Raw genomic sequence first — 24036 nt, 5'->3', positions numbered from 1 at the left:
AGAGGTTATCCGAGACCGAACAAATCCAGAGGATTGAGGTCAGCAGACCTTGAAGGCCAAGGTGCAGACTGTGTTCAACCTATCCATCTTGGACTATATTGTCATGTTATATATATGTATTATCAGCAGCAAAATTTACCTGTGTGCTATTTTGTTTGTACCACAATCCCCAATGTTGCGCAAGGTAAGGTAGTCCATGGGTGAACTTTGAACCCAATTTGATCGAGACTGAGTAAAAGTGTAGATTTCAAATGTTTGTACATTTGTACTAGCTGGAATAATTCATACTTAAGTCAACAGCACCTCATAACCACACATTCCTAATTACCTCGCAAACAGCTCATTTGTGGACCCATGTTTACAAGAATGTTTTTGCTTCTGTTGTCATACTTTCACACAGGTCAGTTTTCACTCTCAGCTTGATGGAAATACTTTTGTTTGACACCATTTCATTGATGGTCATGTAAATTTAAATGGTTCTGTCGTCAGTAATTGAACCCAGATCTGCTATGTGAAAAGTGTGAATACTATCATTCACCTGCAGAGGGGGATTGTTATGACGTGAGTCAAGAGCCTTTGTCTGCTGTGGTGCATCCCCCCCCCCCCCCTTTCCTACTACGTAGCTGACAGTGCCATCCAAACAATGTGATAGCAACACTTGGTTCATAGTGTTCACTTGGCCTCCTAGAGTACTCTTGTTTCATGTTAGTACAGTGTTGTGTGTCCACATGTACAGCACTTTTGTGAAGTTTTTATAAATACGAATCAACTGACAAAAATGTCTGGAGGAAAGAAAGCTACCTGGTGCATATTATTGAAAAAGGTACATACAAGAAACAAAGGGAAATTAAAAGCAAGCCAAAGCTATGATGTTTTATTTTTTCTGTCACTGTCAGCAGTGGAAAATTTTGTAAAGACGTTACTTCCCAAATACAGATACTGTGACCTTAGGTGATTACCTCCCTATGGCAACCACAACACGTGCTTGAGTTCAGCCATATATTTTATTTACTTGTTGCCAAACTTTGTTTCCTGTTTCTGAAATATTGCTTATTTTGCTTGAAAACTTAAATTTTATTAGTGCAATTATTATTATTACAGTCAATGATAGCTTTGTAGTCAAAGAAGTAAATGTAAATTATTTGAATAATGTACTTTTCCATTTTTTCACTCAACCCACATACTTCCTTAAACTTGTGAGCAGTGCAATATCCCCACTTGGAGGCAGATATTTAATACCATTGATGGTCAATGCTGTCTTATGGGGGAGAGAGAGATAATATCTTGTTTACTTCATAGCGTGTCTAACATGTTAGACACTGCGAAATTCCTGACATGAATTGTTTTTGGTCATACATTTTTTATGGAAAGCTTTATGTAAGAATTATCATTGGATCAAAATGATTTGACAGTATACATATGTAATGACTGGTTTTCTGCTACAGAACCTTACATCCACGTCCCAAACTTTCTCCTTAACTGGCCCCACTATTGATACTGCCCACACCCATAACATATCCTCAGAATATAATATTTCATAATTTCTTTGTTTCAGATGACAGAATGGTTATTTCATATGTGCAAGTCCAGTGTAGCATCACCATTATATGCAGCAGTATTTTATGATGGCTTAGTAAGTTTGCACCATACAAAATATTTCAAAGAAAACACAGTTTGGATGAAAATTGTTAATCTTCGATCACCAAGGAATTTTATTTAGTGAACATACAAGTTGTGTAGCTCATAACATTATTGTAACAAAGCTTGTTTGGCAATTAAAAACAATTATGCTAACAATGCATCATTCTTATTATATGATTTTGAAACAAATCATTATTTGGCTTATCTTATGAAGATATATGACTAGAAACTATTAACAGCCACGGATACCCTTCTAATTCAACCTGCAGTAGTATTTGCAGATATGTTATCTTAGCACCACAATTGGAACTAAGTCTGTAATTCAGTACTGCTAAAGAACAAAGAAACACTTTCAGGACATTCATATATGTCAACACTTCAACTGTGATATGGGCTCATTAGGACGTTGACAGAAAATGCACAATTAGACTGTTCAGGTATTTGCCCTTTCATGTACATTAGTAGTTCTTTGTCCAACTGTGTGTCAAAGCCACAGTGAAGCACAACTCAACTTATGTCAGACTGATGTCTCATTATTTTCATCAGGTGAAACAGGGAGAGAAGATGGCCGGATCTCTTTCTCATTAACACAAAGAACTTCATCTGTTAGCTTCCTGTCAGACCTTAGTTTTGTTTCCAGCAAGTTCCTGTATTTATCTTGATTTCTCTTCAAAGGGGTCCTGCTGGGGCTAGATTTACGACTATTAGGATATGATTTCAGCATCTTAGCCCTGCAAGAGAGAAGTGAAAATTTAAAATTTGCAAATCCATACTGAGTTTATTTTCAAAGAAATAAAACTTTTTGCTCTTTCTTGATTCCACAGACACTTGCCACCAATCAGTAAAAAATCTGGTGCAAGTAAAATAAAATGTCACTATGTTACTTAAATGACCCAAATTATGTCCACTATATCATCATTACTTAAACACAGAACTCTAACAGCAGTTAGAATATTTATTAACACATGTCAAATGAATACTTACGCATCTATTAGTTTCAAGAGTAACTTTGAATACATTTGATATTCTTCATCTCCAAATTCACTTGGATCATGTCTTGCATGTTCATACAGGTCACAGAATTGATGAACAAGTTTTGGTCCCAGTCCATTCAAAGGCACTGCCAGTGCCGAAAGTAGAAAAGCACGGAGGTTCTCGGGTGGATGCCGCACCAAACAGTTATCTTGCCTAGTTATTTCTTGTTCTGGCAGAGATTTTGAAAGAAAGATTTTTTAAAATCAGTATTTAATGTGGCAAATAAGAAAAGATGTTTAATATTTTATTTGCCATTGGATGGTGATAATTTAAAAAATGGATAAGAGATGTCTTCACTACAGAAGACAGCATTACAATTATCCTTTTTTTTTTTTTAATGTGGACAAAGAAAGTGGTTGCAGACTTGCAACCTGCTAATTAAATTCTTTAATATTGTTTGCAATAAATTCCTATATAACAATGTGACTACTGCTCATATTTTATACCTCATTATTGGGAATGAATGAGGCAAAATGAAAATTTATGAGTCTTCCACTGAAAACCCATTTTTGGATAAATAACCGACATGTTTACAATGTAGTTCTCTTTTAGGTTTATGCACTTGTTCAGTATTTTGCAAGAGTAAATTTAATTGCAGGAGTGCAATCTGGTAGGTCTGCAAGAAACCTATACACACTGATGAACAAAAACATTATGACCACCTGTTTAATAGCTTGTTTGTCTTTGGAATAACATATATAACATATTCTGCACATAAGGTATCCAATAGTTTGTTGTTAACTTTTTGGAGGTATGTGGCATTAGAGGTCTATGCACAGATCACGTAATTCACAAAAATAATGGGCCTCTGATTTGCATACACGGTGATGGCTTCCAATAGCAACCCAGATGGTTTCCATAGGATTCATATCAGGCAAATTTGGTCACTCAGACATCCATGTGAGTTCACTATAATGCTCCTTAAACTACTGTAGCACAGTTCTGGTTTCGAGACACAGGGATGCAGGTGTTTCACAGCTGTCAATGTGTCTGGACAACCACAGGTCTCATGCAAGTGCAGGAGGATCTCTCTCTTAGCGTAATACTGGTCCCTGCAGCCTGCATCCATGGTGCACTGCATGTTTCTAGCCGCCCTTCACCTAAATAATGGCATTTGTGGAGATCACCATAAACCTAGTGTAGCAAAAATATGATTCACCTAAAGAGTCGATATGTTTCCATTGATTGATGGCCGAATCCAAATAGTCCCGTGCCCCCTGCAATCGTAACTGACGATGTCATTCAGTCAACATGTGAACACACAAGAGTGGTCTGCTGCGGAGCTCCATACTCAACAATGTACAATGAACGGGGTGCTCCGAAACACTTGTGCTTGCACCAGCATTGTGCTCTTTTGGCAGAGATGCCACACATCACCATTTAACCTACTTTACGGAGCAGACAACCCTCCAAATTCCAAGTCCTGTGAAGAGTTGTGACTGTCCCATTTAGCACTTGTAGTTTCACTGTTCTAACCTTATCCGTAGATGCTCATGACAGTAGCACATGAACATTCGACCAGCTTCGCCACTTTTGAGATACTCGTCCACAGGCTCTGCATAATAATAATCTGCCCTTTGTCGAAGTCACTTATATCAATGGGTTTCCCCATTTGCAGCCCACATCTTCACTCGGGTGATCCCCCATCCATGTCTGTTCCACTTACAAACTTTTGTTACTGAGTCACATGCCTGCAATGCTGCCAGGCGGCATCCAATGTCGCAGAGGACAGTGGTCATGTTTTGGCTTATCAGTGCATGGTTCCCATTAAACTCAAAATGTTGTTTAACAGCATTTCTCTCTAAGTGTGGGAATAGGCCAAAGTCAGAGCTGCCAATATGAATACTTTGACTGTTACAACAGTTCATACTTCAAATCAATAAGCTTTCTCTGTACCAAAACACTTGTGGCCAAGTGCATTGTACCAATTTTGTTCTTTCTCAATCCGTGTCTCTTTTTTTCATCCTTTGATCCACAATACTTGTGTGCTATTTTCATTTCACTGTTTTAACCTTTGCAAGGTAATCAAGTAAGGAGGAGGATGACAAAAATATGCAAAAAATAGAACCATAATCCAAAACCAAACTCTAAAAAAAAAGCTACAACTTAAAATACAGCTAGTCAGTCAGTCCATGGAAAGTTCTCTTTTTGGAGGGGGAGGGGGGGGGGGGCTATACTGTTTGAATTTAATGTTACAACACCACGAAAATTATGTTCACAATTGTTGACTGCTGGCAGTTGTTGATCCCACTTTCACACTGATGACAGTAACAGTTTATCAAGACATTGCCTCCTCTGGATACCAACAGTGCTAAGGACCTAACCTACAATTTTTCAATCTGTTACATAATTTTTACATAATCTGCCATGGTGGCACAGAGCAACAGCAAGTAGTCAGCGTGTAGTAGACGTCTGCAGTCTCACTCGCATGTTACAATTAATTGACAACTGGTTTTGGATGAAAAGCATCCGTTATCAAGTTTCAAATAGTGATCAAGCTACCAATATGTATCAGATTTTGCAAAACTGTTTGACAAAGTGGTAGCGTAATCATTTTTTGAAATTTGGTTATGGCTGCTTGCCATCTGAAGCTGGTCCTCAATAAAATGTAATGTGCAAATGAGACTAATCTATAATGCTCAATAGCTATTCTCAACTCAATGAGTTTGATCTAAGTAGCACATATCTCGCTCAATTGCTTCCCAGATGTGCTCCAAATGCACTGAAATCAGATGACACAGAAGCCCACATATGCACTTATGTCCTTAGGAGTGTTCCTCAATTCTAACAGTTTGACAGCATAGGAGTGGGACATTGTCTTGGTGTTAGGCACAGTCATATGTAGGAGGCGACAAGTGAACAGATGGATGCACTTGGTCAGACAGCATGTTGTTTAACAGTTTGCCATAGAGAAGTAATGGCAGATTTATTGAAAACCCTGTTAACATCGCCCAAATAAGAATTTCTGCATCGTCTCCCTGAATAGTACTCTGGTATGCAGTCATACCCTGTCTTTGGCATGTAGCAATGTGTTCTGACTCACCGGTCCAGGTGATCTATATCATGACTCTCCAAACCTAGTGCAAGTCTGGGTCAGGTGATAGAGGATGTAGGTTCACTTTGTAAAGACTTCACAAAGGAAGACACCATGGTAATAGTGGGTGGGGCAGGCAACAGCACAGATAGGAACCGAAATTATTCAGTTGAGACTGACCTGGTAAAGATAGCTTCAGCAACGAGACGTACTGGTGATGGGCTTGTGTGTGTTCTGAGTCGCTATGACCGGCCTCATTTAAACTCTTCTGTTAGGAGAGTTAATTTAGAGGTGGAACAACTGCTTGGATCGGGCATGGGTTCTCATATCGATGTGGTTCCTGCTGACTATCAGCAGGTGGGACTATACTAAGCATGGCCTTCACATCAACAGGGAAGGGAAGGGAAGGGAAGGGAAAACTGTCTGGGTTAATATCAAATAACTTAAGGGTAGGGGGGCGGGGGGGGGGGGGGGGGGGGGGCTGTCACAAGTGGTAAAGTACCAGTGGTTACAAGTGACAGATCAGCAGTTTTTTAGGGTAGGAAGACAGGCTGAAAATGATATTCACACTGATAAAACAGGCAGACAGAAAGCAAATTTTAATATACACAATTCACGCAGACAGCCTCCGATTGAAACTCAAGATACTCAAAAATTGGCAGGAAAATTAGGTTCAGCCAGTACACAAAATCAGCTATCACTATTGCATCAGAATATCTGAGGACTACGGGGTAAGCTTAATGAGTTGCTTATTGGTGTTGAAGAATTAGAGTTGAGCAAACCAGTTGATGTAATCTACCTCTCTGAACATCATGTGACCACTGGTACAGATATGTTAAATGTTACAGGATTAAAGTTAGTTTCTTATTTCTGTAGAAGAAATATGGTGAAAGGAGGAGTTGCCATATTTGTCAGAAACTGTTCTGATTTCAAGAATATTGATATTAATAAATTTTGCTCAGAGCAGCACTTAGAAGCTTGTGCAACAGACATAGTATTTCATAATAAGTCCTTTATAATAGTAGGTATATACAGATCTCCTTCAGGAAATTTTAACCTCTTCATAAAAAATCTGGAAGCTTTGCTGTCCCAGCTCATAGTAAAAAACAAGGAAATAGTGGTTGCTGGAGATTTTAATGTGGATTTATTGAAAAGCTCTGTCAGTGAACAATTATTGCAGTCAGTAACACTGTCGTTCAATTTAGTTCCTAGTGTGAACTTTGCTACTAGGATATGTAAATGCTCTGAGACTGCTATTCATAATATCTTTGTAGACAAATCTAGGGTAAAAAGTCATATCACAAAACCAATAGTTAATGGGCTATCTGATCCTGACATGCAGCATCTTGTGTTAAATGTTGAAACTTGTCAGGATAAAAACATCTATTAAATCTGAGTACAGGAGGGTAATAAATAAGTCAAAAATGAGAAATTCAGGAAATTGCTCAAAGACATGGATTGGATAGTTGTTTACAATACATCTGACTCAAATGGAAAATAAAAATCATTCATTAATAAAGTTGCCTCCACTTTTGAGAATTGTTTTCCCCTAAAGGTAACTCAACTCACACAAAAGTCAAAAAATAAACTGTAGATTACACAAGGAATAAAGATATCATTTGGGACAAAACGAGACACTGTCTACTATCTAGGAACAGCTCTGAGATTAGAATTGTAATGCATTACAAAGAATATTGCAAAATACTGAAGCAAGTAATCGAGAAATCGAAGCAGCTTTATTGTGAGAAAAAGATAATTACATCAGGTAACAAAATAAAAACTGTATCGGATATTGTGAAGACAGAGACAGGTGGGGCCAAAAAGGAAAAGGAACAGATAGCTCTAAAAATAAATGAAAATTTGGTAACAAGTACAGTTAGTGTTGCAAACCTCTTAAACAACTACTTTATTTCTGTTACTGACAGCTTGGGGTTATCAGGTTTGGTGAACAATGCAATGGAGTATCTGAGGCCAGTCTTTAAAAATAACTTCACTAAAATGGAAATGACACTCACATCTCCCAAAGAAGTAGCATCCATCACAAAATCCTTAAAATCTAAGTATTCCAGTGGGTATGTAACGTATCAACAAAGTTAATCAAAGAGTGCTCATGCAAGTAAAGTTCTATCTTAAGTTATTTGTGGTATCAATCTCATTTATCAGTGGAACATTTCCAGACTGGCTAAAATATGCTGAAGTTAAGCCTCTTTACAAGGAGGAGGATAAAGAGATACTATAAAACTATTGACCAATCATCAAACTATTGACCAATTTCACTTTTGCCGGATTTCTCAAAAATATTTGAAAAGATTGTGTTCAAGCGTCTCCTTAAGCATCTGACTGCAAATGATATATTTTCCAAGTCACAGTTTGGATTTCTGAAGGGTTCTGATATAGAGAAAGCTATTTACACTTACAGTGAAAATGTACTTAATTTGTTAGATAATAAATTACAGGCTACTGGCATTTTCTGTGACCTATCAAAAGCCTTTGACTGTGTGAACCACAGCATTCACCTAAGTAAGTTAAAGTATTATGGTGTCACCGGCAATGGTGTGAAATGGTTTAAGCGTTAACTAACAGGAAACAAAGGGAGTCGTTGCGAAATACCTGTGCAGTCAGTCTTCATCTGACTGGGAATTAACTACATGTGCTGTTCCTCAAGGTCCCATTTTGGGTCCATCGCTTTTTCTTGTGTATATTAATGACCTCTCTTCTGTCACACTGCCAGATGCTAAGTTTGTTTTGTTTGCAGATGGTACAAACATTGTAATAAGTAGCAAGTCAAGTACGGATTTAGAAATAGCTGCTAATCAAATTTTCACTGACATTAATAAGTGGTCTAAAGCTAATTCTTTGTCATTAAACTTTGAGAAGTCCCACTATATGCAGTTCAGAACCTGTAAGAGATTTCCTTCCAGCATGAGTACAATGTATGAAGACTTGCAGATTGAAGAGGTTGACAGTGTTAAATTTCTGGGATTACAACTCGATAATAAATTCAGTTGGGAAGGGCATAAGTTCACAGAATTGCTTAAGTGCCTAAACAAGTCTGTATTTGCCGTGAGAATGATGTCAGATGTAGGATATATAAATATATAAAAAAAAACACCTTGCTTACTTTCATTCTATTATGTCGTATGGGATCATATTCTGGGGCAACTCATCAAACCGAACAAAAGTTTTTAGGGTGCAAAAGCTTGTGACAAGAATCATTTGTGGTGTAAATTCAAGAACATCTTGTAGAAACCTGTTCAAGGAACTTTGTATTCTAACCACTGCTTCTCAGTATATTTATTCCTTAATGAGATTTGGAAATACGGAAGCATCCGATCCCGCCCGTCTGCTTTGACCCATGACGTCACAAATATGGCGGAAACGACCATAAACCACGATTCCAATATGGCGCATATAAAGTCGTTACGTACACATTATTACGACGAAAATACATCGAAAAACAAAAACACACACGTTCCACAAAAAGCCTAATGACACTAACGGGACAAGTGCGGGAAATGGGGGGGGTTTTTGGCTGGGGGCAAACTAAATATAAACAAATTTAGACACCCACCCCCATACAAAACCACGCAAAACGACGAAAATAACCGACATCACAAAACTCCCCAAATACCACTAAACACAAAATCATCTGGAATCGGACACTTCCCTTGACCTATATAGCTCAACACAGCTCCTGATCCCATAAATTAGGATCAAACACTTCCCTTGACCTATATACCTCAAAAACATCTCCCAATACCAATACCAAAATTCACAGCCACACATTTCAATAAAACACTTCCCTAGACCCCAACACACAACACATACACTAAAAACAAAAAAATTAAAACTTACCACAAAAATTTCTGGCACCACAAACTAGGTTGGCCACCACACACACACACACACACACACACACACACACACACACAGGCACACAAACCAATGAAAAAATACTCAACCAAAAGAAAGACCCGACCCACTCACACCTCAACCCCCCCAACCAACCCAACCTCCCCCCTCACACCAAAATAAAAAACCCATAAACAAAAACCAAATGCAACATAAAAAAATCTCAATCACACACTACAACTCAACAAAAACTTCAACAAAATAGAGCCTCCACAACTAAAACACAAACCAACACTCCCCCCCCCCCCCCCCTCACAAACACTGTAACACGAAATAAACCACCCACCCCACCCCACCCCACCCAGAGCCGCAGCCACCTACCCAAACCACCCTAACCAACCACATTCGGACTATACATTTTACTAACAGCCCTTAAAAAAACCGAAAAACACAGTAGCCCTCAGGGACACTCTTCCGCCAACAGTACTCATCTAAATGAGACTGAAGGTTGGAAGAGCGCCTCTTCCCCCTCCCAAGAACTGACTTAACAGCCCCTACATCCCCTCTATTGTATTTGCGCAAGCCCCCGTCTCATAATTTTTGAACTCTAAGCTATGGTTAACGACTAAATGATTGAAACCCCTCTCACCCAACCCCCTATATGAAGAAAATGCATGTGAAACTACTGTGGACCCCGGTTCTACGTACTCTTCAATTAACCCCACTAATTCCGCCTTAGACCTCCCTTCCACAACCCTAAAAACACATTCAGAACACCCACCCCCCGGAACAACAGCCCCCCCACACCCAGAGACCAACCACAGACTTACCCCTCCCATACTTCCTTTTCCCAAACTGCGACTCGTCCACCTCCACAACAACCCCCCCCCCTCCCCAGCTTACCCCTGGACTTAATGAACTCAGAACACACTTCACGACAAAAAGAAAACCAATCAAGCACACTCCTCTCACTCACACCAGTCTCATGCACGCAAAAACTGTGTGGGGATCTATAACAAAAATAATACGTCACCAGTACAATCCCGCGCATGACCAACCTAGACTTCTCGAACCAGGAACCACACCATATGGAATGCCAAATGTCATCTTTTCGACAGCGCCACATATAACTGTCCCTGGTCTGAGACGCGGGAACTTTAGCCAACTTCATTTCTTCACCACAAATAGAGCACTTGACAACCTCGGAAATTAAACTGAACAGCTGCAAAAACTTTATCAGTTCCAAAGCAGTGTTCCCCATCATATCCCTCAGACACGCACTATTAATTTTATCCGTCATATCCATTCCTGAACAAAAACAACAGCCGATTAATTTTACTAAAATTACCACACGACATACAGCGAACAACACTAAATTAACCTCCACACAAAACCACAGAATCGTTAACTCACTGAAACCAATTCCACTATTAACACAGCCAACACTCAAACAATTCTGGATAATGAACAAGAGCAAACTGAGCCCATTACACCACACAAACGAAAGCCCTGAACATACCATCAGAGGGCACAACAAACCACAACACGACGACATCTACAAACACGCCACACTCACAAACCAAACTGCGCACTGTCATGACATCACACACCACAACACCCTTATGTCACAGGTCAAAGCCGACGCGTGGCATCAGACGCTTCTGTTGATCCTGAAATTTGTTGCAAGTAATACATCTCTATTCTGTCTCAAACACAAACTTACTGTTTTGGTATGAGCAGGGGTTATATCTTCAACATACTATATATATATATATATATATATATATATATATATATATATATATATTTCCCTTACAGCTGTTGTTGTTGTTGTTCACCAGAATCAAACTTTATCTTAAGCAACTAATTTTAAGCCAATCAAAGGATAACATGGAAACAAAAGAATTTTAAATGCCAAATAAAAAGAAATTCTTAAATTTTTAAGCCCATGATGGTCTACACCACTTGCAATACTGACGCAGCTTATTGTTGAAACTTGTGGAAATAGATTACACCAAATGCTTCTATTGTGTGTCTTCCTTGAAAATGTAATGAAAGATGTGATTCTTTAATCTATAGTGACACACTTACCTGCATTGTACAAAACAAAGACTTATTAAAATATACCATATTTGCCAGTCTTTTTTGCTGAACAAGTTTAAGATATTTTTGGTTAGTGAAAAAACTATATGACTCACACTTACAGAGCAGAAATACTCAAATTGTCATTGATTCTATGTAGACAAACATACTTGCATAATTTGGCATTGTGTCATTTAAAAGAGAAATATTTCATCAAGATCTAACTGTGAAATTGGACTTAATTTCATGGCTCTCTTATTTTACACATTCTTTTTTGTTACCTACCTAGTAATCTCACATCATCTACTGCCTTCAGTCTAAAATAGTGTGGTGGGAGCTCAGTTCCGGGCTGAAGGATATATTGTGGATCATCATCTGTCATAAGTTTTGGCTCATATACGATACGAGGAATAACATCAATTATTCTTTCAAGTTCTCTTCTTAAGGACTGAAAGGAAATTCAAATGATCGTGTTTATTCACAATGGAGCATATTTCTGCAGTTACTTTAAGAAAAATAAACTTCTCAATAAACAAGAAACATTAAACTTTATGACAAGATGCTAAAATCTACTGAAGTGAATAGAATTATAGATGATATTGTAAAGACGAATTGAGTCACACACAAAATGGTAAATACAATGTTCTGCCAAACAGCACACTAGAAATGTCACTGTCAAGGTACAATATGTATATTCCCAAGCAGCTTGGACAAAAAAATCATGCATATGTTTGTCCCTCACTAAGTTCCCAAGTTTGCTTCTACATACATACTGCAGGGAATTGGAAGGAATGAAAACAATAGTAATTGGTGCAGCATTTAAGTTTTGGGTGTTATCCTTTTTAAAATGTGAGAAAAATGATAATGGGCACACAACCTATCAAGACTAAGAGGTTTACAGGATCACGGCAGTGAGAGAAATATGGTCTACAGGTGAGTGTGATTTGAGATTTCATGAACAAGGTTACTGTCAAAATGCATAGATTCTAAGAAAGCTTAAAATTGACTTGGTTTGGTGAAATCTGTACTAACAACCCGTAAGAAAAAAGGCACTGAGACAACTTGTGTTAGTATACTGAAGAACATATACATCAGTGCTACAGTTTCCATTAGATTTCAATGACTGAACACAAGCCAGAGCACTATGATAACTTTGTGCAAGCTATTGAGGCACACTCTGTTAAGACAATCCCAAGAGGATGCAGGACAGAATATATATTTGGTTTTACAATAGAAAACAAGGTTCCATGCAAAAGGTATTGTGATCTCTTTGATAAAAATCCCCTCGTCAAAGAAACAACTGAGCCTGAAAGAAATTTACTAGCAGCACTAAGTGACCAAAGGCACCAGACCTGGATGGAGACTGTTGAGGGTATGGGCATGACGCACACTACTAGGAAAGTGTGGGGACTTGTTAAAAAAAAAAAAAAAAAAAACTATGAAATGACCCCACCATAAGACCTCCTCACACAAATGTAACAACTAACCAAACAGCTGACCAGATTTTATTAAACAATAAAGCTGACAAAAAAAATAAAGCAGCTATCTAGCCTGAAAGTAAACAAAACAAAGAAAAGTAACATATCAGGTGTAGATTTTCCAATGAAAGAACTTAAAGACGCCATAAGCAATTTGAAAATGCTGCTGGACTTGATGACATCAGGAATGTAATAATTTAAAATCGGTCAAAAAACCAAAAAGTGGTTACTCAGCCTTTTACCAATTGCTACTGGTGGATCATGAAAATTCCAAAATTGATAGATTGATTAATTGAGAGGGTTAATGGGACCAAACAGTGAGGTCATCAGTCCCACGATTCTGAAGTTACCCACAGAAGAAAGAGGGTCTGCTAAAAGTGGATGGATCCAGACAGGGGTGTCAAATTATAAAATAATGAAGTTAAAACACATATACTAAAAAGCATAAAAGGTGAGACCAAATCTAAAAACTGGAAGAGAAGGGCAGTCTTTCTATGTGGGAGTGGTCATGAGGTCCCAGACCAAGAAGACATGCAGAGAGGTCCCAACCACAACCACCCTACCCCTGCTCAAAGAGTAAAGCAAAACCTTGTATCTGGAAATAAAAACCACTTTTAAGTAGGAAACTGAGGACCAGTTCAACCATTTGTGAATTGTCTGCTAATATTAAAATTAAGAAATCGGGAAGACTATACTTAGCACGAAGGGCCAAAAGAAGGGGACATTCCACCAATATGTGGGATACTGTCAGTTTGGCTCCAAACCACATTGTAGGGGTGGTTCGTTACACAGGAGGAAACAATGGTTTAGCCTGGTATCGCCAATGCATAGACAGCATAAAACAGTGGACTCCTTGTGAGAGGAGCGGAAAGAAGAGTGCCAAACTGCAGTAGACTCCTTGATTGTGCGGAGTTTATTACCATTAGCAGTAACCCACCAGATTTCATTCCACTTTTGGGCAAAGAAAGATTTGACGTAGATCCGCTTATCCGTAGTTGCAATCATGAAATGGAATGGGAGGTAAGTATCTGCTTCTCTAGCCAAACGGCCAGCCACTTCATTCCTTGGGATGCCCACATGACTTTGGGCCCAGGGAAAGACAACTGAGCATACACGGCCAAGGGCAGAGAGAGTCATCGGTAGCAGAGACCAAAGGGTGACAAGAGTAGCATTGGTCAATAGACTGTAGGCTGCTAATTGTCTGAACAAATTAAAACACTGAACACACTACTTGATCCCGGCAATAAATGGCGTTCAAAGCCAGTAGGAGATGTGAAAGCGTATCCCACCGTGTCGACTGTCTTAGAACCACCAGTGTAGAGGATGGTGGCACCCTGGAACTCTGCAAGGTTGGCACGTACAAGATGCAGGACAACCATAGGGACGACAGAGACCTTAGGACCGTGGAATAGGTCAGTCATAATCCGTGGTCTAGGCACCATACAGATGGGGGGGGGGGGGGGGGAGGGTTATGGGAGGAAATACACGTGGTGCGTTACAGTGAGTGGAAATGGAGATCCTGAGAGAGGAAGTGAGACACATTTCAACCGGCAATCCCATCCATGGACGGTTTGTCAGGAAGTAGACATATCTCGTTTGCAAAAAGGACAGCGTACATGGGACGGTCAGGGAATTGGCGAATGACAAGAAACCAGGAATTGGCTCCGTTGTATTTGTAGAGGGGAATCCCCGTTTCTGTTACGCGACTGTCAACAAGAATAATGTAAAAGGCACCAACAGCCAGACGCACCCCGCAATGGTGAACGGGGTCAAGTAGTTGCAAAGTGGAAGGAGTCGCTGAGCCATAAACTTGACTACCATAATATAATCTGAACAAGACTAGAGCACAGTAAAGATGGAGAATAGTGGTAAAGTCCGCACCCTAAGATATGTAAGCTAGGAGGTGGAGAGCATTAAGCTTCTGCATGCATGTAGTCTTCAGGTGGTGAAAATGGGGCAGCCATGTCAGCTTTTTATCAAAAATAAGGCCCAAGAAAGGGGACTGTAGTAGCCACCAGAAAGATCGCGGGAGGCGCACATTGGCACGGCGCGTCACGGGCGGTAGTTGCCGCAAGTAGAGTCCCGTCCACCAGAGGGCACGCGAGAATTCGGACGCGTCCTCTGCCGGTGTAACAACAAGAACAACAACAACTCCGGCAGCACGGGCCGTGCCCAGTGAGTTAACATTGGGCATGCCTAGGACACAGTCCCAGTCTACGCTAAGTGAAGTGCGACATAACGTGAACAGTGTTACTACAGGGACTGTACTACAACATCGAGGAGCTGGTTGCCTAAATAAAGATCTGGATCTGGGTGTATGGTGGGTCGATGACAAAAATGCATAACCTGCATTTTGGAGGAAGAAAACTGGAAGCCACGGGACATGGCTCATGCAGAGGCTCGTTGGATGGCACCTTGGAGCCAGCGCTCAACGGATGCTACTGAGTGGGAGCTGCACCAGATGCAAAAATCGTCAGTGTAAAATTACGGCAAACAGGTTACAAGCCCACTGATGGCTATGAGGAAGAATGTAACAGCACAGAACCCTGTGGGATACCGTTCTCCTGAATCTGAAGGGCACTAAGTGCACTCTCAAACCCGGGGAGATAAAAATCTGAAGGAGACCATTGAAGCCCCAGTCATGGAGGGTAATTGAAATGTGATGGTGCCAAGCCATGTATTATGCCTTATGTAGGTCAAAGAAGACTGCGACAAGGTGCTGGTGGTTAGTAAAAGTCTGTCAGATGGCTGTTTCCAACCTGAGTAAATGGTCAGTTGGAGATAATCCTGTCCAGAAGCCACAGTGATACAGGGAGATTCGAGTACCCAACATAATCTGAACTAACCACCCTCTCAAGCAGTTTACAAAGCACATCCATCAGGCTTATAAGGCGGTAGCTGTCGAGAGACACTGTGTTCTTTCTGGGCTTCACAGTGGGGACAACTATACTGTCTCGCCATTGTGACACAAAAGCACCTGTGAGCCAAAAGCGGCCGAAGACCCTGAGGAGATGTTGCCTCTGGAGAATGTCCAAGTGTTGGCTCATCTGGTCATGGATAGAATCCAGGCCTGGGGCCGTGTTTCGTGAAGAGTTAAGAGCCTGAAGAATTCCCATTCAGTGAAGGGTTCATTATAGAGCATGGCGTGGGTTGAAACAAGAGAGGGGGTCTGTTCAACTTGGTGTTTCTGCCAGAGAAAGGTAGCAGGGTAAGAAGAGGATGCCGATGTCGTCACAAAGTATTCTGCAAGGACCAATGGATCAGTGCACAGAGCACCTTGGAGGTTAAGACCCTGGACAGTTGATTGTCGCTGGCAGCCAAGAAGGCTACAAAGCTTGAACCAAACCTGTGATGAAGAGTCATACGTCCCCAGGGAGGAAACATAGTGTTCCCAGCATTCCTTTTTACTCTGCTTAATAAGGTAACAAGCCTTAGCATGGAGACGATTAAAAGAGAGGAGGTTGGTCCGTGAAGGATGTCATTTAAATCGCTGCAGCACCCATCAGCAGTCCTGGACATTGACTGCTACATCCTTGGTTCACCACGGTACCGGTCAACGATGAGGGGGCCTGTTGTTAGGGGGACAGCAGTGCCAGAAGCTTGAAGAATATTGGCAAGGACACCTTGCACGACCACATCAATGGAATTCGAGAGGGAAGTGTCAAAGTGCACAGTAGACATATATAAAGGCCAATTGGCCCTGCAGAATGCACAATGTGAGGGCCTATCTGCCTGGCGGCAAGAGGGGAATGATAGAAATACTGGAAAGTGGTCACTGTCACAAAGGTCATCATGGGATGAACAATGTAGGGAAACCACAAGAGCAGGTGAGATCATGAGATCAATAGCAGTAAAGGTGCCATTAGTGGCACGGAAGTGGCTAGGGGAACACAAATTGAGGTCCATAATAAGTTGGTCAATTAGGAGACCCCTACCTGTTGAAGTGGCACTCCCCCACAGTGAGTGGTGGGCACTGAAGTCCCCAAGGAAGAGAAACCAGGGTGGGAGTTGCTGGAGTAAGGTAAAGAGTTCAACGTAAGGAAGTAGCCTACGTGGTGGGAGGTAGACATTGCAAACAGTGACTGCCAGAGTCATTTGCATTCTAACGACTGTTGCTTCCAGATTTGTATGTAGGGGGATCCAATCACTAATGACATCGCAACCAACCAAAGTGCAGACTCCGCAAGATGCTACCCTGGGGCCGGCATGGTTCTGACAGAACACCCAATAACCATGAAATGTTGGAGAGTGGTCATCATGGAAGTGCATTTCTTGAAGAGCAAGACAGAAAACAGTATAGGAGGAGACACGGCATTTTATTTCTGGCAGGTGACGATAGTATCCGTTGCAATACCATTGGATAATTGTGTGGCAAGAGACCAGGTTAGACATAAAGAAGCCGAGAGGAGGTCATGTCACTTGGTCAGTGGTCGTCACCGACAAGGATGGGTTGACATCCATAAATAAGATGTCAGGCTCACGTTGTGAGGGGGGAGATGGCACCTCCGGGGCGTCACAGGGGCCTTGTCTTGGGACTTATGTTGTTTCTTCTTCTTCTCCTTCCCTTTCAGTGATTGAGGAGGACAGGGCACAGAGGGAGTACAGGTATCTGCAAACAAAAGAGAGCAGGTGATATTGAGGCACACAATAGTGGTCAAAAGAGCCTGAGACACCAGGGACAGGGGTCCCAGGGTGGGACCAATCACCGCAGGTGCCAAAGAAGGGGGGGGGGGGGGACACATTTCTTCAGCCGTGGAGGGGAGCGACTCCCAGGTGGGAGATCGTAGGAACTGCAGGAGGGGGGGAGGGGAAAGGGGGACAGGGCTGGGGTAAGAAATAGCTAGCAGGGGGAAAGGCTGTAGCAGAGGCAAAATTTGAAGATACTGACACTGGATGGAGTCTCTCACACTTTTCGCGAGCCTCAGCATAAGACAGGCAATCCAGGGACTTGTAGTCTTGGAACTTCTTTTCTCTCCTGTAAGTTGGGCAATCCGGCAAGCGAGGGGAGTGGTTGTCATGACAATTGACACACACAAGTGGTGGAACATAGGGGCTTCCTCCATGGAGAGGGTGTCCACAGTCACCACACAGAGAGGCCGCCGTACAGCAGGAAGACATATGCCCAAAACACAAGCACTGAGAGGTGGGATGTAGGCTTCACATCAGATCTCTAGCACATAACCTTGACCTTGTCTGGGAGGGTACTCCCCTCGAAATCCAGAATGAAGGCATCAGTATCAGTGCAATTGTCTTTGTGACCCTTCTGCATACATCAAACTAAATGAACACCATGTCACTCCAGATTAGCCCGAAGTTCCTCATCAGTTTGCAGGATAAGGTCCCTATGAAAAATCACTCCTGGACCATATTCAGAATTTGGTGAGGAGTAATAGACACTGGGGCATTGTCAAGATGATCACAAACACAAAGAGCTGCAGATCAGCTGGCAGAAGAAGCTCTGATCAACAGGGAGCATACTAGCAGACTCCACCAAACTTGTCCTCATTATTCTCCACAAAAAAACAATGGCTTTGTGGTGGTGACTGGGTTCCCGTCCCTCCTAGTACAGGCGGTGTGTCTGGCCCTCCTCCCACGGTGTAGCCAGGGAAAGGATGGCTGCCGGGTCATATGAAGCGGCTTTCAATGATCCTTCACCATCCGAAGAAACGGCTGTTTGAGAACGGCCCTATTTTTGCAGCTTGATATGCTTCATGCGCCAAGCATCCACCCTGATACCACTCACTCTGGTCAGGGGCTCTCCCCATAGGTGCCACCCAGCCATAGCGAGGGCCACCTAGCATGGTGGCCATTGCTGGCATTTCCGATGCTCCATGAAGACAAGCAACCACTCCTTGGGATACATGAGGAGGGAACAGCTCAGGTATCAGTAGTGTGATCCCTGTGTTATCAGGAACTTCAGCCGGATGGGTACGTAACAGCCCCACCACACAGACTGGCTACAGGTGTTCATGACCTAGCAGGGTGAAATGGGGCTACAGCGGGAAGAGAGAGGGGAAGAAAGGGGGGAGAGGAATCCACATTGTAGATAGATGCTAGGGAAGGAATTCTTCCCCCAAATGGCTCTCACTAAAAACAGAAAATTGAGAAGTGGATGTCAAATCTCCAGTGAGGACCTACACACCAAAAAGGATGAAATAATAGGCAGAAGGAACAAAATTGCAAGCAATACAGGGAATAAATTAAAACACCAAGAGAGGGAAAGGAGGGGGCAGCGGGGAAGGAGCGAGGATAGGGAGGGAGGGCAGGGTGAAGGAAATGCAACCAGGGAAGGAAGAATTGGCTACAATAGCTCAGGGCCCTGTGTGCGCCACACATTAATTCCCAAAAGAACTGTGAGGCCCCCAGGAGGGGGGGGGGGGGGGGTTCCAAGAATATGGTGGCACACAAAAGTCATTGCAGATCTTAAGCCTGGGGAGGACCCAAATAACCCCAAGATCTATTGACTAACATCACTGCTGTGTTCGCTGAAACTTTTTGAAAGGTTAATAATGAACAGAATAGGTTTCCACCTGGAAAAATCCTACACAGGTCAGACTCTCACCTAATTCAATTTGTCAGAAACAGTTTACAGCATGGGGATTTGACGTAACTGCAGCATATGACACTGTAAACCTGAAAACTCTCATTTCTAAAATCGGATGACAATGACAGACTGGAAGAAATTCTTAATTCACTACTGTTTAATAGAAGATTCTTCGTTGAAGCCCAGCAAAAGAGAATCAGATGGAGAAATAAGAACAACAGGATGATACAAGGGTGTGTGCTGTCCCCACTGTGTTTAACATATATAGTAATGACCATCTGTTGCCAAAAAGCTCAAATCTTTTATTTATGCAGGTGATAGAACAACTGTAAATTTTAAAATTTTAACAACAGAACAATTGCATACCAAGCAAAATCTTTTAATGAAACTGAAACAGCCTGAGTGAAGACCTCACAACACTCATCAACTGCTACAGATGTAATAATCTAAAACCAAACCCCAATAAAACACAAGTGTGTCTTTTTCACCATAACAATTGGAAGTCATCCATCCTATCTGGGCAACACTCAAAAAGGAACCTTAACATATAAGAAATGTACTGAGAAAACAAAAGCTAAAATACAAACACGTAAAAGCTTAATGGCATACAGAACAAACTGACATCTGCAAACTGGGGCACCAACACAAACGCACTCTGCACTCACCACCTGGTTTTTGGTTGCCGATTGGGGGTGCCCAGTCTGGGAAAGATTTCATCACTAAAAAAAACCAATGCAGTCATAAACAATATGTGCAAGAAGATAACTACTAGAGTGGACCATTTATATTCATTATCAGGTATTGTCCCATCAAATGTCAGAAGATCATTACTGAGGTTGAAAGAAAGAAAGAAACAAACAGATGAATGACAAGTGTCAACTGCTACACAGCCATCAACTCATGTCCAAAACGCTTAAATCTACAGGAAGTTTCATATACTGTACTCGGTACAACCAACTGAAACTTCCATAACGTCACTCTGGCAAGAAGAATATCCCGGAGTCCCTATCACAGACGATGTTTACCTCAGGGCTCCCACCTAGACTGGTGACACTGGAAAACCTTGAACAACTACGTACAGGCTTGGGGCAATCAAAACAACTTATGAAAAGGTGCGGCTACATAGACCATGACAAGTGTGAGTGTTGTTAAATGCCTGTTAATGGCTGCACCCAGAGAGTGTACTCAAGAGGAATTCGTGAATTACACTGAGACAGCTGCAGCTTACACCAAATTCTGAATGAGCAAAGTAATTTAGGTCTATATATTATATTTCTGATTATGTATTTCGGATTTTCCATTGTATTTGACTAATATGTTTTTATATAAAAATGCCTATTTCGCATTTTAAATTATGTATTTGGCCTTTTTTGGTTGCTATATATTTTGTGATGTAGTTTGTACACGAATAAATAAAAAATTATATTTCAAAAGGACAGGGGAATTCAAAACAGGGAAGTGTCACACAACATTTCATATTACCAAACCCTAAAGGAAGTTTAAGGTATCTAAATTGAAAAAAGGAAGAATACCAGTTAACAACACCTTTACTAACAGCATTGTACTGTTTGCTTCTAGAGCAGGTAAACTTCAATAACCAACAGAAGCAATAAATTTAAAAGAAAGCAAGAAAATCCTAACATTAAGAGAAAAGTAATGCACAACCACCTTGTGGAAAAGAAAATGGTACAAACTAATTATGAATTCATACAACTAGCTGATATGGACAGCTGGAGAAAATGATTGGCTGGGCATGATAACACAAACAAAAACACCTAAATTGGCTTGGAATTATTGTGCAAGGCTAAACTTGTGGTGCATGTGTGACAGGAAGTTTATAATCTGAGAGTATAACCAGCTCTGCATTTTGGCAGGCAGATGTGGACACTTAATGGGAAAAACCATAAAGGCCATTTCGAAAGGAATTAATGGGATGAGGGGAGGGGGGGGGGGGGGGAGGAGGATCAGAGCATAGAGTAGATTTGGAGAGACAGTCAAGACCAATCAAAACGAAAAGGTATGGGTAGGCCAAGTTGCCAGGCTAATGAATCAAGGAATTTCTTTTCTGGATTCCTAAAGATAATAAAAGATGCAATAAATCCTAATAGACAGTGGGTATATGACATCAGAAAATGCAAAGAAGCAATGTGTATCACATAAATGAAAGGCTAATACATGGAAATGCAAAGAGACCTCTATCCAGCAATGGGTATCACATAGATAACATCACAGGCACATTATATCACTGGTTAAAGACAATTCAACTAGTATCCAATATTCCCCTTGACCTGAAGGAAGTCATGCATCTGACATTGTAGCTAATGAAGTCTTGTCAAAAAATGCATTTCTAAATAGCTATAATAGAAATTAATAAATTCATAATGGTTGATATTTCCTCAATCATTGCTTCGAAATGTTTGATAACATATGAATCATAACTGAATGCATGTCTTTACACTCTTCCATGTAAAAAACACTGTAAATAAAGACCTTGTATGAAAATATTGTGTGTGATAGGTATAACATGTTATCCAGTTGTCCACATATTTCTTGCTTTCCAGTACCACACAAGAGGAGTAAAAAAGGCTGCAATGACAACTAACCTTTTTTGCTCCATGGCCTATGGGTACGTGTGGGCCCCTTCTTGAACGCAAGGCAAATCTCATGATTTGTCTTTTGGCAAATATGAACAGTAATACAAAGGCCAGAACTCCACATCCTATAATGATTACGACGGTGACAGCAGATAATTCTTGTGTCATATTGACTACTTACACGTCGATATCCTAATAGCTGTCAATGTTAAATACTATCTAGAATTATATACTCTGTGTTAGCTACACATTCTCACGAAACAGCAACCATCGCACACTTTATTACTGCGAACTACCCCGAAGAAATTGTGGACTGTGGTCTCAAAAACCTCACGCAATGCTGTTTCGACATTTTCGGCAGTGCATCAGTAATTAAGACAACTGAACGCTAGCTGCCACTAAATATGCTATTATTTTGCTTGTGTTCAGAGCTTGTACTGTGCATGTCTTCTGCTTTCAAAATAACGTTCCCAACAACATGATAACACTTCGGAGATACAGCACCACACTTCGACCTATGGTCGAAGCAAGGCATCTAGAATTTAAAATCCTTGGTTAAAAGATAACTGACACCACATCAGAAGAATGACGTACCATTTAAGGGGCCGTCAGCTTTCAATATGTACTGGCAGTTCTAGTTTTTCAAGCCATCAATATACTGAAGCGACCTCACACCATCAAAAATACCGTCAAAAACTGTTAGTTGGCAACACGATTTCACGAGGGTAAGATGGTGAACGCCCAGAAGAAAGCGTGTGCTGCAATTATATTAGTGATGGCTTGCAAGCACCAGAAAACAATGAAAAAGGGGAAATGGGTCCGAGATTGGTTGAAAGAGGAGCCACTGGTCACATGTTAATTTAATGACTGAAATCAGAATCATGGAGCCAAAAGAATTTATATATTACTTTCCGATGAGTTCTACATCGTATGACAAGTTATTAGTGTTGGTACAAGACAAAATTAAAAAGCAAAATGCTTTAATGAGAGACGTAATCGCATTCAACAGGAGATTAGGAGTAACTTAGAGATACCTAGCGACAGATAGATCATTCTAATGCTCGAAGGTTAGTTTAATTACTAAAATTCTACTGAAACCTATAGAGCGATTATATCTGCCTGACAAGGGCCTGTTACGGAAATTAACGTCAAGCTTTTTGCGTTCCCTGAAATTAACGTCAAGCTTTTTGCGGTTTCTGAAATTTAACGTCAAGCTTTTCGCAGTTTCTGATAATTTTGGTGAAACTAACATGCATTCCCCAGCCATCTTATTACTCACTGAAGATATATGGCGTATTTTTCTAAATGGGAGCGTTTCTCAAAACTGCTATGTAACACAACAACCTGTATTATATTTTTCATATTAACGAAGTAAGCAATGTTATAGAGAATCCTCCGTTAACCATTCTAATGTAGCATGTACAATGATTACACTTGCATATTCCTATTAAAATTCTTTTGAGTTAAAAAATACCTTAAAAACTGAATCTAAGGTATGAGATACACCACGGCGAATTGAAAAAATAAACAGTGCACACTAACACCACATGGCTGGTTCGTGAAGCTGTGGCAACATCCGAATGGAAGAATATTGTCAAACAGTCAATATTTGACCTTAAACGTTCGTTCAATAATGAGAATATTTTGAGGTCCATCAGTGCTGGTCATTAATATTTCTAGAATTGACAATTACGTCAATACGCTCCCCCCAGACGGTCAATATATTGACAGTTTGACAGTATTAATGAATGTGTGAGGGCCCCTTTAGATTGATGA

General features: G+C 40.9%; 2 protein-coding genes across 3 annotated transcripts in view; one reads left to right on the top strand and one right to left on the bottom strand.

Moving 5' to 3' along the window:
* Positions 1-1797, top strand: part of LOC126262282 (focadhesin) — a 298944-nt gene extending 297147 nt beyond the window's left edge. For both annotated transcript variants that reach the window (XM_049958798.1, XM_049958799.1), the window contains exon 19: positions 1556-1797. In XM_049958798.1, coding sequence (XP_049814755.1) covers positions 1556-1720 — 165 coding nt within the window. In that variant the 3' untranslated portion in view covers positions 1721-1797. The remainder of the gene's footprint in view (positions 1-1555) is intronic.
* Positions 1704-22875, bottom strand: LOC126262283 (protein C1orf43 homolog). Its single transcript, XM_049958800.1, has 4 exons — positions 22270-22875; positions 11930-12092; positions 2626-2845; positions 1704-2372 (listed from the first exon to the last, which is right to left on the bottom strand). Exons 1-4 carry the CDS (start codon positions 22426-22428, stop codon positions 2159-2161), a joined length of 756 nt encoding a protein of 251 aa, XP_049814757.1. The 5' UTR covers positions 22429-22875; the 3' UTR covers positions 1704-2158.
* Positions 22876-24036: the final 1161 nt, after the last annotated feature.

This window comes from Schistocerca nitens, chromosome 6 (assembly GCF_023898315.1).
Source record: "Schistocerca nitens isolate TAMUIC-IGC-003100 chromosome 6, iqSchNite1.1, whole genome shotgun sequence".
NCBI lineage: Eukaryota > Metazoa > Arthropoda > Insecta > Orthoptera > Acrididae > Schistocerca > Schistocerca nitens.
This window is presented reverse-complemented; position numbering and strand designations above follow the sequence as displayed.

What these genes read in the sequence shown, in the direction of transcription:
- LOC126262283 (XM_049958800.1), bottom strand. Translation starts at nt 22,428, where the DNA reads ATGACACAAGAATTATCTGCTGTCACCGTCGTAATCATTATAGGATGT. An exon ending in TAGGCCATGGAGCAAAAAAG is followed by an intron (nt 12,093 to 22,269) that starts GTTAGTTGTCAT and finishes ATTTCCTTTCAG; the next exon opens with TCCTTAAGAAGAGAACTTGA. An exon ending in AGATGATGTGAGATTACTAG is followed by an intron (nt 2,846 to 11,929) that starts GTAGGTAACAAA and finishes AATCTCTGCCAG; the next exon opens with AACAAGAAATAACTAGGCAA.